At 44.1% G+C, this 14,035-nt stretch overlaps 1 protein-coding gene across 1 annotated transcript in view; it reads right to left on the bottom strand.

The window, feature by feature from the left end:
- Window positions 1–377: 377 nt before the first annotated feature.
- The window catches only part of LOC144756224 (complement C4-like), a 1,111,910-nt gene continuing 1,098,252 nt past the window's right edge, over window positions 378–14,035 (bottom strand). Inside the window, exons 40-41 of the mRNA XM_078645841.1 lie at window positions 7,261–7,393; window positions 378–680 (exon numbers count right to left, since the gene is read on the bottom strand). Of these exons, the coding sequence (XP_078501967.1) occupies window positions 539–680; window positions 7,261–7,393 (275 nt within the window). The 3' untranslated portion in view covers window positions 378–538. The remainder of the gene's footprint in view (window positions 681–7,260; window positions 7,394–14,035) is intronic.

Below are 14,035 nucleotides of genomic sequence, written 5' to 3'. Positions count from 1 at the left end.
GCTGGAGGGTAGTGGGGAGAGGGAGGGGGTGAGGCAGAGGATTAGACTTGGGTAGAGGCTGTGTCTGGTTCCAAGGAGCAAACAATGGCCTCATTTGCTCTGTAACAGACATGAAATTAAACAACACTCAGACAACTCAGTAGGCATCTTCATCTGCCCCACCTCCAGTTTCACAGTGGAAGGATGAATACAAATTTACACATTGAGGAAGTACAATCTAGCTGCATTTATGAGGTCTACTTGACATCATACCAAGACCTGCCTCCTTTCTAGAGTTTCCTTTAGACCCTCTGCTGTGCTAGAGTCAAGGACTGACTATAATGTACTATCACACAAATAACACTGGCTTAAAAAATCAAGAAATGACACATGTCAGCAACAGAAAAAGCAAAATTAGCTTCTGTTTATTAAAACTGTCTATGCATGAAGTGGATCTAATCTACGTTTCAAAAAAAGCTAAATAGAGTTGTAGTGGACACAACTTGTGCCAGAAAGTAAATGTTATTTGGTCTCGCTCCGGGAGCCCTGCACTGGCTCCCTAGACCATGCAGCCATTGTTCCGATAGTCCTCCATGAACTTCTGCATCTTCCGGCACTTGCTACGGTTGATGGAGGCTCTGCAGTTCCCTTCAGTCGCAAGCTCCTCGATCCAGGAGTTGGACTCAAGCAAGTACTGCAGCCTATTAGGGACAAAAGTGAGAGAGACAAAAGGAAGCATTAAATATGAATATGACTTGAAAATAACGAGATTTAAAGTGCTTGGAACAAAAGAAGGAATTAGGGGAGGGTGCTGGTGATGTAGCATTAGGGGTTGGGGTTTGAAACAGAGAGTGGAAGAGGGCTTGGGAGAAGTTTACAGGAATTGTAAGGGCAACAAAGGTGTTCTTGTTGGAGCATCACTGAGCACACTTATGACCATTCAGTCATGGTGCAAGACTGCGAGTGTGTGATGTCTATAATGGGCTCTGTACTGGATTGATAACCTTTATGTTCAAAATACTCTGCTGAGACACAGTTTACATATTTTCCAAAGTCTTTTCCAAATGTGTATTTGGCCTTTGCAGTACAAGCCACATGGAAAGTCGGAAAGGTTTGGAGAAAATAAAACTTTTCTCCAACATTATGCCTGCATCAAGGAGGCATATATTTTTGGTTTAAAGCTCTTTCTACCTTTTTAGTGCATTGGGCTTTGTGTCAAAAACCACAGGTAGTTCCACAGATATATTGTTACCAAACGTAAGTAACTTGTTCATCTGAAAGAAACACGTTAGTCATAGATTCCTTACCTTAGAATAGATACCAGCAATACCAACCCCGGAAGTGGGTCTGGGAACCAAGATCACACCAGAAAGTCCTGGAGAACAGAACGGCCAAAGAAGCCAGCTCTCCGTACTTGACTGTCAAGACAGTAGTGTTTCGTAAAAGTGTGCAACGAAGCCCACGTAGCTACCTGACATATGTCATTCAGAGAAAGGTCTCGTCCCAGAGCAGTGGTTGCTGCCGTCGCCCTGGTGGAATGGGCGAGCATCCCCACTGAAGGCTCCTTCTTCCCCAGAGAATAGTAGGCTTTGATACACAAAACGACCCATCGGGAGATAGCCCGACCTTTCATGGCGCCCACGTGCCCAACTAAGAGCTGGTCATCCACCCGGAACTGTTTGGTGCGATCCAGATAAAAGGAAAGTGCACATTTTGGGCCCAGATGGTGGAGCCTCTCTTTCTCTTTCGAAGGATGAGAAAAGAAGGTGGGCAAAGTGACGGTCTTCCCGATGTGAAAGGCAGTGACAACCTTGGGCAAGAAGGATGGACGAGTCCTGAGAATTACCTTGTCCGGTTGGACAGACAGGAAAGGAGGCTTAGATAAAAGAGCCTGGAGCTCACTCACTCTTCTGGAAGATGTGATGACAACCAGGAATGCAGTTTTAAGCATCAGAAGTCTCAAAGGACAGTTGTGAAGCGGCTCAAAGGGAGCGCACATTAAATACGTTAAAACTAGATTCAAGTCCCACTGAGGCATAACAAAAGGAATAGGAGGAAAGAGATGAGTTATACCATTTAAGAAATGATTGACAACCGGGGACTTGAAAAGAGTAGGCTGATCTGGAAGACGAAGGAAGGCAGAGAGGACCAAGAGATAGCCCTTGATAGTGCCCAGAGCAGAGCCCTGCTGGACCAAAGAAAGGAGGAACACGAGTATCTCAGAAAGAGGGGCAGAGAGGGGATCCACAGCCTTTGCTGAGCACCATGCCACAAATTTGCTCCACCGACAGGCATATACCGTCTTAGTGGAGGGAATGCCTGGCTGCCAAGATTATAGCTCAGACTTCGGGAGGCATGTTAAATGATGTTAACGGCCGCCGCTCAATCTCCACGCAAGGAGGTGGACCCTGGACAGGTTCGGGTGGAGGATTGGAGGTCTGTCCCTTGTTGTTACAATAGAAGATCCACCCGAAGAGGCAGATAGATCGGAGGTTCGATGGCCATGTTGAGCAGCTCTGGATACCAGGTTCTTCATGCCCAATCCGGAGCCACAAGGATGACTTGGGCCCAGTCGCGCCTGATCTTCTTCAGCACTCTGGGCAGAAGTGGTAAAGGCGAAAAGGCGTACAACAGACCGCAACTCCCCTTGTTACGAAAAGCGTCACCTAGAGAGCGCCTCCTTGGAAATTCACGCAGAACTGCTGACATTGCGCATTCTCTTCTGTGGCGAATATATCTAACCAAGGCTCTCCCCACTGTCGAAGGAGACCATGCACCATTTCCGAGTGAAGACACCATTCGGTATCCATCATGCAACTGCAGCTGAGTTCGTCGGCCCTGGCGTTCAGTGAACCTGCCAGGTGTTGAACCACCAGGGATATGCCCTGATGTTCCAGCCATGTCCAGAGGCGTAGGGCCTCCTGACATAGTGTCCAGGACCCCACCCCACCCTTTTTGTTAGAGTACCACATGGTGGTGGTTCTGTCCGTGAACACCTGCACTACTCTTCACCAGACAGAGGGAAGAAATGCCTTGAGTTAAAGATTGATCACCCTGAGCTCCAGAAGGTTGATATGGGGCCCAGACTCCGCCGGAGACCAGAGGCCTCTTATCTCCGCCTCTCCCATGTGGCTGCCCCATCCCAGAAGGGATATGTCCGTCACCACTGTGTGTTCTGGTTGGGCAAAGGGAGAGGGACCTGCCGTAGACCCATTCCTGATTTGTGAGCCACCACTGCAATTGTCGTGCAGTGCCCTCCGAGATCTGGATGCAATCGGACAGATTCCTCTGATGCTGCACCCACTGGAACTTCAGGTCCCACTGCAGAGCCCGCATATGCCACCTGGCATGATTGACCAGCAGGATGCACGAGGCCATGAAACCCAGCAGCCTCAGGGTCATTCTGACCGAAACCCAAGATAGAGGCTGAAAGATCGGAATCATAGCCTGAATATCCCGGACTCGCTGTTCAGGAGGATAGACCCAAAACCGCGTCGTGTCCAGAACTGCTCTGATGAAGAGGAACTTCTGAGAAGGAATCCGGTGTTACTTCGGCACATTGATGGAGAACCCTAGTGAATGCAGGAGGTCGGCCATAGTCTGTAGTAGTAGACGACTTCCTGGGACGAGCCCGCCTTCAACAGCCAGGCGTCGAGATAGGGGAAGACTGCAACCCCTGATCTTCCCAGATGAGCTGCGACCACCCCCATCACTTTCGTGAACACCCAAGGGGGCGCTGGTAAGGCCAAAGGGGAGCATGGTAAATTGAAAATGCTCGTGGCCTACCGTGAACCGCATTTAACGCCGGTGGGGCGGCAGGACAGGGATGTGAAAATATGCGTCCTGCAAGTCCAAGGCTACCATTCAGTCCTCCGGGTCGAGGGCAGTCAAGACCTGAGCAACATCTTGAACTTCTCCTTCCGGAGGAAGCAGTTGACGTTCCTGAGATCCAAGATAGGATGCAGGCCCTTGTCCTTCTTGGGAACCAGAAAGTAGTGGGAATAACAACCACAACCTACTTCCGAGACAACAATGCGCTCAATGGCTCCCTTGGCCAAGAGAGGCATAACTACCTGCTGGAGAAGGGCCAGGTGATCTATGACATGTGGTGGTATTGCGGTGGCATGGCTGGAGGGGTAGCCTTGAAGGGGAGGGAGTAGCCCCTTTGAACTATCTGCAAAACCCACCTGTCCTACGTGATGGTGCGCCAGCGGGGGAGGTGATTGCGAATCCTGCCGCCCATTGGTGTTTGACGGGCCTGGAATGTCAGACTAGGCAGGTTTGGAGGCTGCTGCAGAGGGGGGGGGGGTGGTGGGCTGGCCCATCCGCTGGCCCCCAGAACCATGACGGTTGTTCCGAAGTCCCCAGCCACGTGAAAGTTGGGTAACTTGCTGCGGCCTGTGCCTCTAGGCGGGTCGTAACGGGACACCCCTTCCGTAGCCACGAAGGGGCGAAAAGCAGACTGTGCACGGCGGCTGGAGAGCTCAAGGACTTGGGCGTAGCTCGTGCGTCCTTGAAACGCGCTAAAGCATTGTCTGCTTTGTGGCCGGAAAGGCGACGGCCATCAAAGGGCATGTCCATGAAGGTATTCTGGACATCCCTAGAAAAGCCAGTTGACCTTATCCAGGCAGGCGTAGCGTCGAAGAGCTACCGACGTGGAAATCGTCCTGCCCAGAGAGTCGGCGGTATCCAGCCCACAACGGATGGTAAACTTCGCCACATCCCTCCTGGCGACAATAGCCTGGGAGAGCTCTGTCCGTGCCTCCTCAGGACACTGAGGCAGCACCTGGGCAACCGAGTCCAACACAGAGTGGGCGTAACAGCCCAATAGACATGCAGTGTTTACCGACCGCAGTCCCAAGCTGGCGGAAGAGAAGATCTTCTTCCAAGATAATCCAGCTTATTAGATTCCCTTTCCGGTGGAGTGGTAGGGAATGCGCTCTTGGAAGTAGAGGCTTCGGCCACCAAGCTCTCAGGGTTGGGGTGTTGGGAGAGGAAAGTGGAGACACCCAGAGCCGGGCGGTGGTGTCGGGCAATCACTCCTGGGGTCCCTTTTTGACAAGATTGGCACCTCCATAGCCGCGGTAGGAAGAGACAACATGCCAAGGTCAAGGGAGGTGTCCCGACTACAGGCATCCCCCAGTTCCTCTCTCCAGTCCTGTTCACTATCCAACTGGTCAGTCAGAGGGTCACCTGACCCCTCCCAGTCCTCCTCCTCCTCCTCTGGGTGCCAATCTGGTCAAAAAGGGACCCCAGGAGTGAACAGGGGCACAAAAACCCCTCTAAGCGCCGGCTCCGTCATCGGCCAATGCTGGTCCAGATCCACATTGGGGTGAGGCCGGGGTCGACGCAGGCGGAGGGGCTGACCAGCATCGAATGCCGTAGTGGGTTGGAGGATCCGGATCCAGGCCTGGATCCAAGGGGGGCCTGCAGCACCGGAGCTGTCGGTGGAGAAGGCCTAGGCCCCCCAACTGAGTCCGCAGGGCCCGAAAGCCCACCAAAGATGGCATGCCTTGTATCAAAGAACGTACAAAGCTGGGCGGGAGTTGCTCAGGGTCACGGGCGGGGATGGAAACGCGGAGTCGACTCTTCGCGAGTTGTGTCCGTGGGAGGGACACCACTCGCATCCCTAGTCAGGTCAGCCAACCGCCGAGGATAAGTCAAAGAGCGATGATGCTTCTTCGACTTCTTCTTGTGCTTTGACTTACCTGACCCTGAGTGCGAAGACTTCGATGACTTGAACTAATGGTGATGGCTCTGCGACCGGTCCCTTGACCTCCATCTCGACCGGGACCTTGAACGGTGTGGAGCAGACTGGCGATGCTCACGAAGCTTTCGGGACCGCTCCCGCAAAGCCTTCGGGCACCATGGACCAGCAGTCGGAGAACGACTTGGGTTGTGGTCGTGCTCCAGGCAAAAGAGTCACACGCGGTGCGAATCCGTAACCAACATCAGTCAGGAACAGGATCCGCAAGCCTTGAAGCCGGGCATCCCTACGTCCACCAGGCGTCGTAGACTCAAAAGACGTCAACAAAACGTCGCTCAAAAAGTTCAGTCAAAAAATGACTGGAGGTACCGCTCTCTCCAGATCTGCACTGGCTGGCGCAGAAAAAAGAAAGAACTGACGTCTGCACGCAAGGGCGGCATCTAAGGAGCTACCACAATGTAATCCCGGCGACATGATGCCAACGACGAACCTGGAGCCAACCGTTGCCACCTTCCGACGCGCAGAGGTACTGACGCCTGGGATAATTTTAAGGTAAGGAATCTATTACTAACATATTTCTTTCAGATATAACCAAACAAAGCAGGGCATAAAGCTACTTAGTGTTACTTTAGGACTACTTTCCAGCATGATGCAAGATATAAGCTGGAAAGTAAATCCTAATTCAACACTTTGAACTGGTTGGTGTCACTTTTGTGATGCAAACCTTGAGCAAAGTGTTAGTACATCTGGGCCAAAATGCAGTATTTCTTCTGTCAGTGCTTTCCCTGTGAGTATGATCCAGGGATGTCTGCACCTGTGAAATTAAGGCAAGATCCTCTGTAAGGTGAGCTGCTTGTTTTCAGAGACACATAGCAAGATGCACAGAAGAGTGTCTTCTCTCATGAGACACCAGGAATCGGTGACAGGTAAAAGGCCTCAAGGCTTCCGAACCCTATCACACAAGGAAGGACCGAGACTCATAAAGCAGTTTTCTGTGTGCCTCTAGAGTGGGAGTCTTGATGGTAAACATTTGTGGGTGACAAAAATTATCTAAATATGTTGGTGTTCTCCAGAGTTTGCATGGGCATCCCAAAACTCCCTTTTACTCTCCCTACATACCTACATTTGTGTTTGGGAAAATGCACAAATCCTGATTCTGTGAAATCAGGATTTCAAATTTAAATACACAAATCCAACATTTTTTGCACCTAACTGACACTTAAACAACCCCATTCTGTAAATATTGTGTTCCAGTTAATAACTTTAATCTTCTAATATGTATTCGCTATGGCACTCAATCTGGAAGTAATAGCATGAAATAGCATGATGAGGTAATGAGCTACTTCTGGGTATTACCTTTTGATTTATGGATTTGCTTCAGGCAAGGATAATGTGAAGACACGCTGTAAAGATGTGTTGTACCTTTTCTAACCACAAATGCTATTATCATCCTGATAGTTATATTACAGCTAACCCGTAATGACTTCATAGACTAAATTATTTCCATGGATTAAGACATTCGAGAAAGGAGAGACTGAGAGAAGGGGGGGGGGTGTATCTAAGCTGTCACTCACTCTCCCTCAGTGTCGTTGGTGTCCCCATCCTGTCCCATCAGAAGGTACTCCTTTCCGTTCTTCAGCTCCATCCGGCAGGATTTGCGCTTAATGAAATTTCTGAAATGTCCCGCTTTAATCTTTTCATCTTTGGCTGTACAATGGTGAGAAGGCAGAAGAAAGAGAGAATGGATAATGGAATGTTTATTAGTTTGCATTCAAAAATACCTTTTTTGTATATTTGATTCATATGAAGAAAGTATACCAGATGTCCTATCCAGCTTTGCGCGTATCAAATAGGATACAGAAGGATAAATTACTTACCTGTAATCCTAGTTCTCTTCCAGGGGTATCCTCATCAAAGTCATAAGCACTGAATATTCCCGCCCATGTGCAGGGACCCCGGAAATAAAAAAAAATTTATATGGAAAACATATATGTACAGCTCTACATATATGTTTTCAGCAAAATGTGTTATGGAAAATACAAAATCAACCAAACAAGAAAACTTATCAATCAAAGAACGCCAAGCATTGTTAGCCCTCAAGAACAATAATGCAATAGAAATTAAACCAGCTGACAAGGGGGGCAACATTGTCATCCTAGACAAGAATGATTATGTGGAAGAGGCAAATCGACAGCTAAGTGACTCAAACAACTACACTTTGCTAAAAACGACTCCCATTGCGGATATGACTAGAGATGCACATAAGTTAATATCTGATTGGCATGACAAAGGACTGCTGAGCCAGGATGAGAAAAACGTTTTAATTGTATTGATGGAGCGAGATTTGGAAATATATTTATTTCAGCTCGCAAAGTTAGACTTTCATAATAAATAATAATATTAATAATGTGTGCAGTGAAGAACACTAATCAACCTAGAATAAACTTGCAGATCACTACACGCGGGAAACTAATATGTGTGCTCATATATGTGCAAAGTGCTTGCATGTGAAAAATAATAAACTAATCCTGTTTATCGTGCTGTCAGAATTAAATGCGGCTGTTTAAATTAATGGCATGTGCTTATTTTCTGTGTGCTCATGTTTTGTCTTTTTGTCTTAAATGTTGCATGAATCTGTTTTGTTGCTTTATTTGCTTCTGCTAGGTAACATAGATTAAAGGGTAATTATTAGCAAAGGTGGGTGGGTAACAGAACAAATGTCAATAATTCTTAATTTAATTTATGTTTTATGTTTGTTTAAATAATAGTTTTCCAAATGAAGCTTAGAGTTGGCTGCAGAAAAATAATACATTTTAAAAGTGACGCAAGAAAAAGTGGCGCAGAAAATTGACGCTTTCTGAAAAGAGGCCTGCTGATGAAAAGCCACAAGAGAAAACGTATTTTGAAAAAGATGAGAAGCCTATAAACTTTTATTGTGAAAAGTTTTGAAAAGAACTGCCAAAGGCGACCCTGTGGAGAGGTTTGCTATTGTGCCACGGGAAGCTCAGAACGGACAGGCTCAAGGTTGGGAGGAAGAGCCGCGACATTTTTGTGCATTACATGAACATCTTTGCTACAAAATGTAGCAGCCTAAGGAAGTGCTGCCAGGACTCTGTGCATGAACAATGGGTTAGTGAAAAAGCCCAGACATGAGGTGAAAGATATCACAATTTACTGTGGCATGAGGTGGCTCAGCCAATGGGGAGCCAGAATTCAGCTGTTGGAATGTGAAAATAGTTAGTTTAGCCTTAGTTTTAGGGTATAAGAATTGGCTCAAGGAACAGACATTTGGCCTACGCTTCTTGATTCCAGAGGGTCGCGTTCTGCTGATGGACGAATGCACGTAAGGACAGGTGACGTAAGGTCGGAGAAAAGCTGTTAGAGGGTCTAAAAAAAAAAAATTGAAATAGGGGGGTGTTACAAAATTATTTTTAGAAAATTTAGACAATTTTTAAATTTTTGTTTTATTTTCTTTGCAAGCTTAGTGAAAATGCCTTATGTTTTTGTAAATAACAGTTCAAGATGCTCCATTTTTAAGAGATGTTGTAAGATGTTTCTGATATGTGTGCTCCTAATAATTCTGCTTTGGTTAGTTTTAGTTGTCATTTTGCCTTTTGGAATTGACAAGGAGAAGTTTAAGGTCAATGTGACAAGCAAAGCTTCAGCTAGTCAAGACAAACATGGCGTAATCACTGAGCTGCAATCAGAAATTGTTCCCTTAGAAGAGGATGATTTTTCTGAACGTCTGTCTAAAAGATTTTAGGCAATCAAAACCTGGTTTCAAGAGATTGGTGGTTCAATTCTTGGCAAGATACTGACACTTTTATTGGTTATAGTTTTTGTTATACTTTTGTTGAAGATCAGTTGCATGTTACACAAGAGAAGGAAATACCTGAGGGAAAAGAAGAGAATTTACAAAATCAGAAAGGCACAAGAGAGAGTGATAGAACTGGAGGAGTTTCGTAAAACTCAATATGAGAGTTGCAGACAAACTGATGAGACAAGTCTTTAGAAATACTAAGTGAAATCAAATCATGTTCATCTATAAGATAACATTTGCTAAATTTTTGGGTGTGGTTTGGTGATTTTGAAATCACCAGATGAGGGAGTTGATGGAGCGAGATTTGGAAATATATTTATTTCAGCTCGCAAAGTTAGGCTTCCATAATAAATAATAATATTAATAATGTGTGCAGTGAAGAACACTAATCAACCTAGAATAAACTTGCAGATCACTACACGCAGGAAACTAATATGTGTACTCATATATGTGCAATTATGTGCAAAGTGCTTGCATGTGAAAAATAATAAACTAATCCTGTTTAACGTGTTGTCAGAATTAAATGCGGCTGTTTAAATTAATGGCATGTGCTTATTTTCTGTGTGCTCATGTTTTGTCTTTTTGTCTTAAATGTCGCATGAATCTGTTTTGTTGCTTTATTTGCTTCTGCTAGGTAACATAGATTAATGGGTAATTATTAGCAAAGGTGGGTGGGTAACAGAACAAATGTCAATTCTTAAATTAATTTATGTTTTATGTTTGTTTAAATCATAGTGTTCCAAATGAAGCTTAGAGTTGGCTGCAGAAAAATAATACATTTTAAAAGTGACGCAAGAAAAAGTGGCGCAGAAAATTGACGCTTTCTGAAAAGAGGCCTGCTGATGAAAAGCCACAAGAGAAAACTTATTTTGAAAAAGATGAGAAGCCTATAAACTTTTATTGTGAAAAGTTTTGAAAAGAACTGCCAAAGGCGACCCTGTGGAGAGGTTTGCTATTGTGCCACGGGAAGCTCAGAATGGACAGGCTCAAGGTTGGGAGGAAGAGCCGCGGCATTTTTGTGCATTACATGAACATCTTTGCTACAAAATGTAGCAGCCTAAGGAAGTGCTGCCAGGACTCTGTGCATGAACAATGGGTTAGTAAAAAAGCCCAGACATGAGGTGAAAGATATCACAATTTACTGTGGCATGAGGTGGCTCAGCCAATGGGGAGCCAGAATTCAGCTGTTGGAATGTGAAAATAGTTAGTTTAGCCTTAGTTTTAGGGTATATGAATTGGCTCAAGGAACAGACATTTGGCCTACGCTTCTTGATTCCAGAGGGTCGCGTTCTGCTGATGGACGAATGCACGTAAGGACAGGAGACTTTAATAAGACTTTGTTTTCAGGCGATGAGGGTAGAGACAGGGAATTAGTTAGGGTTTGGAAATGCTTATTTTCACTTATTTCTGCTAATGAATAATATTTCTTGAATTAAGCTCTCTTTATAAATGCTGAATAAACTTTTCTTTATGACATTTTCTAATACTTATTTAATAAAGTTCCAAAACCTAAGTTTTCATGAATATGTTTAAATAAACTTACTAAATGACAAGCTGGTCTTGTTTATTGTGGATAGTTTAAACAACATATATAGATCTAATCGCCTCATGATTCAGTCGCTCTGTTGTTGATATGGGCCTGGTATTGTATGGTAAGTTTGGTGGTAGCAGGTAGAGTCATTTATGCAAAATTTTGGTAGGGGCGCTGGATCAGTATCTCACCCGGTAACACCAACGATGTATTTCTTGCCAAAAATACATAAGACTCTGTACAAACCACCTGCCCGCCCCATCATCGCCAGCAGTGGCTCACTCTATGAAAACACGGCCTCATATGTTGATCACTTTTTGGCACCTATTATCCCAACCCTGAGTTCTTTTATTAAAGACACAGGAGCTTTTTTAAGAATCCTAAAGGAAACAGAATGGCAGCCTGAATATCTGTTAGATACAATTGACGTTGTATCCTTATACACGTCTATTAATCATGATGTAGGATTAAAAGTCATAACATACTTTCTGAAACAAAGGCCCATAGGAGAGCTACAACATACCACCATGCTATTAGACATTATGAAACGCTGTCTAACAAACAACATCTTCTTATTCAATAAGCATATGTATTCTCAAAAATGTGGATGCGCCATGGGAGTTTCCTTCTCTCCAAGCTATGCTAATATCACCATGGGATGGTGGGAGAAACACATAGCTTGGAGAGAAGAAAATGAACAATATACCAAGGATGTGGTATTATGGCTGCGATTCATTGACAACCTTTTCCTGTTATGGAAGGGTCCGAAGCAAAAACTTATTGAGTACATAGCGATTCTGAACCAAAATGAAGTTGGACTTAAATTTACGTACAACATACAAAAGAAGGAAATAGACTTCTTGGATACCAAAGTATACATCAGGAACAACAAGCTAGAAACAACAGTTTTTCGTAAAAAGACCTCAACCAACAGTGTCCTCAATGGCACTAGTTTTCATCCACAGTCGCTCAAACAAAGTATTCCATATGGTGAATTTATGCGAATGAATAGAAATTGCTCTGAGCAAGGTGAGATGGAGAAATAATTTTCAGAAACAAAGACTCATTTCACCAAACGTGGATACAGACAGAGCGACATCACACGGGGAGAACTAAGAGCTAGATCAAAAACTAGAGCTGACACTCTGATTGTGAAGAACAAAAAAGAAGCGAAAATAGAGGATGATGACAAACCTCGAATAATCTTAACGTACTCCAAAGAAAGCTTCAAAATTCGAAAAACCTTGACAAAATATTGGAGTGTGCTCAAGAAGGATCCTGATATTGGTTGTCTAATTGGAGAAAGACCATTAATCTCCTACAGAAAAGCACCGTCTATTCAAGATACACTGGTCATTAGCCACTTTAAGAACGCAAAAGTTGAAACATGGCTGGACAAACGACAGAAAGGCTTCACAAAATGTCTGGTCTGTAAAGCCTGCAAAGTGGGCAAAAATCTTAAGACCATTAAAGACCAAAAAGGAAGAAGCTTTGACGTTCAGGATAAAATCACTTGTGAATCTCAGTTTGTGGTGAATGCTGCTGTGGCAAACGATACACCGGCTCAACTATATGTCCCTTAAAAAAGAGGATATTAGGACATATACGAGCAATCCAAAACAACGATCACAGCTACGCCATACAAAAACACTTACGAACCCACACTAACAAAACCTGGCAAGATATCAAATACTCAGGGATTGCAATTATCAATGAGTAGGAAAGAGGAGGTAATCGCATTCAGAAACTGAGACACCTGGAGTCCAAATTAATAATACGCTTCAAGACCAGAACTCCGTGGGGACTCAACAGAGATGAAGAGATGCATGTTCATCTGTAAATTTGGTATATCAATCTGAAATGAACTATTGAAAAATGTATAGTGAGAGACTGCAATTGCATCAACCTTGCCTTAGAAAAGATTCATCTTTATGATTCATAAATGCACAAGGTCGAGAATCTCTCTATCCTTCCCTCTCTCCTCTCTTTTTTCTCTCTTCTCTCTTCTTTCCTTCTTTCTCTCTTCATGATAATGTTTACACAATGCTGCATCTAATACCGCTGCATATATGTGTATAAATGTATAGGACACATGAATAGGTAAAAGGACTAAGAGTCGAGAGGTGTAATGGAACTTAGTTTTTAGGAATTATCTGTATCCATTGTGTCTGGCCACTGATGGAGTCATGTGAGAGACACCTCCATGTGAAAGGGTATTTTGGAGGGCACTCAGCCCATAAATAGATAAATGACACTCAGTTGAATATCGCTACGTGAATGAGTAACAGTAACCGCAACTAATTGCATTAAGGATGGCCATATTAATGACCATCCCATGTACTTTCTCATGTTAATGAGCGCCAATAAAACATTTTTGGCTGCTATGCATAACCCTAGTGGAAGTAAAATAACCAACTGCTCTCAAAAGAGGAAAGACACATGGATAGGCTTTGAAATAGCCAGCTTCACCAAGTAATTACACAGCCCATAATGCATTGTTACTAGCATGAATGGTGACTTTGTATAAATACTAAAAAGAAAGAATGGACTAATGTTTGCTACCGTGACCAGGAACCGTTTTGGTTCGAAACGTGTAGGTGGAAGAAGACAACAGGTCAAATAAAGAGAAATTGAAACTTCAAGAGGAGTGCGGTGTCTTTGTGAAAAAGGATTTTGTTGCTGCAAGCTCTACATACATATATATATATATATATATTATATATATATATTTATATATATTTATATATATATATATATATATATATATTTTTTTTTTTTTCGGAAAGTCATTATCTGATTATCCTCTGGTTACTTACAGAAAGGGGAACTCTTTCAAAGACCATCTTGTGGACAGCCACTATGAAAAAAGAAGGAAGAAAAAAATCACTGTTTCAGGCTTCTATCCTTGTATGAAGTGTAAGGCCTGTAAGAATTCCCAAAAAGTCAAGGAATACTATATTCCAGGAAGAAAGAAGAAAGGTAGAATAACCAAATTGGT

Source organism: Lissotriton helveticus, chromosome 5_1 (genome assembly GCF_964261635.1).
Source record: "Lissotriton helveticus chromosome 5_1, aLisHel1.1, whole genome shotgun sequence".
In the NCBI taxonomy this organism is placed as follows: Eukaryota; Metazoa; Chordata; class Amphibia; order Caudata; family Salamandridae; genus Lissotriton; species Lissotriton helveticus.
The sequence above is the reverse complement of the archived record's forward strand: the minus strand, read 5'-3'. Positions and strand labels throughout refer to the sequence as shown.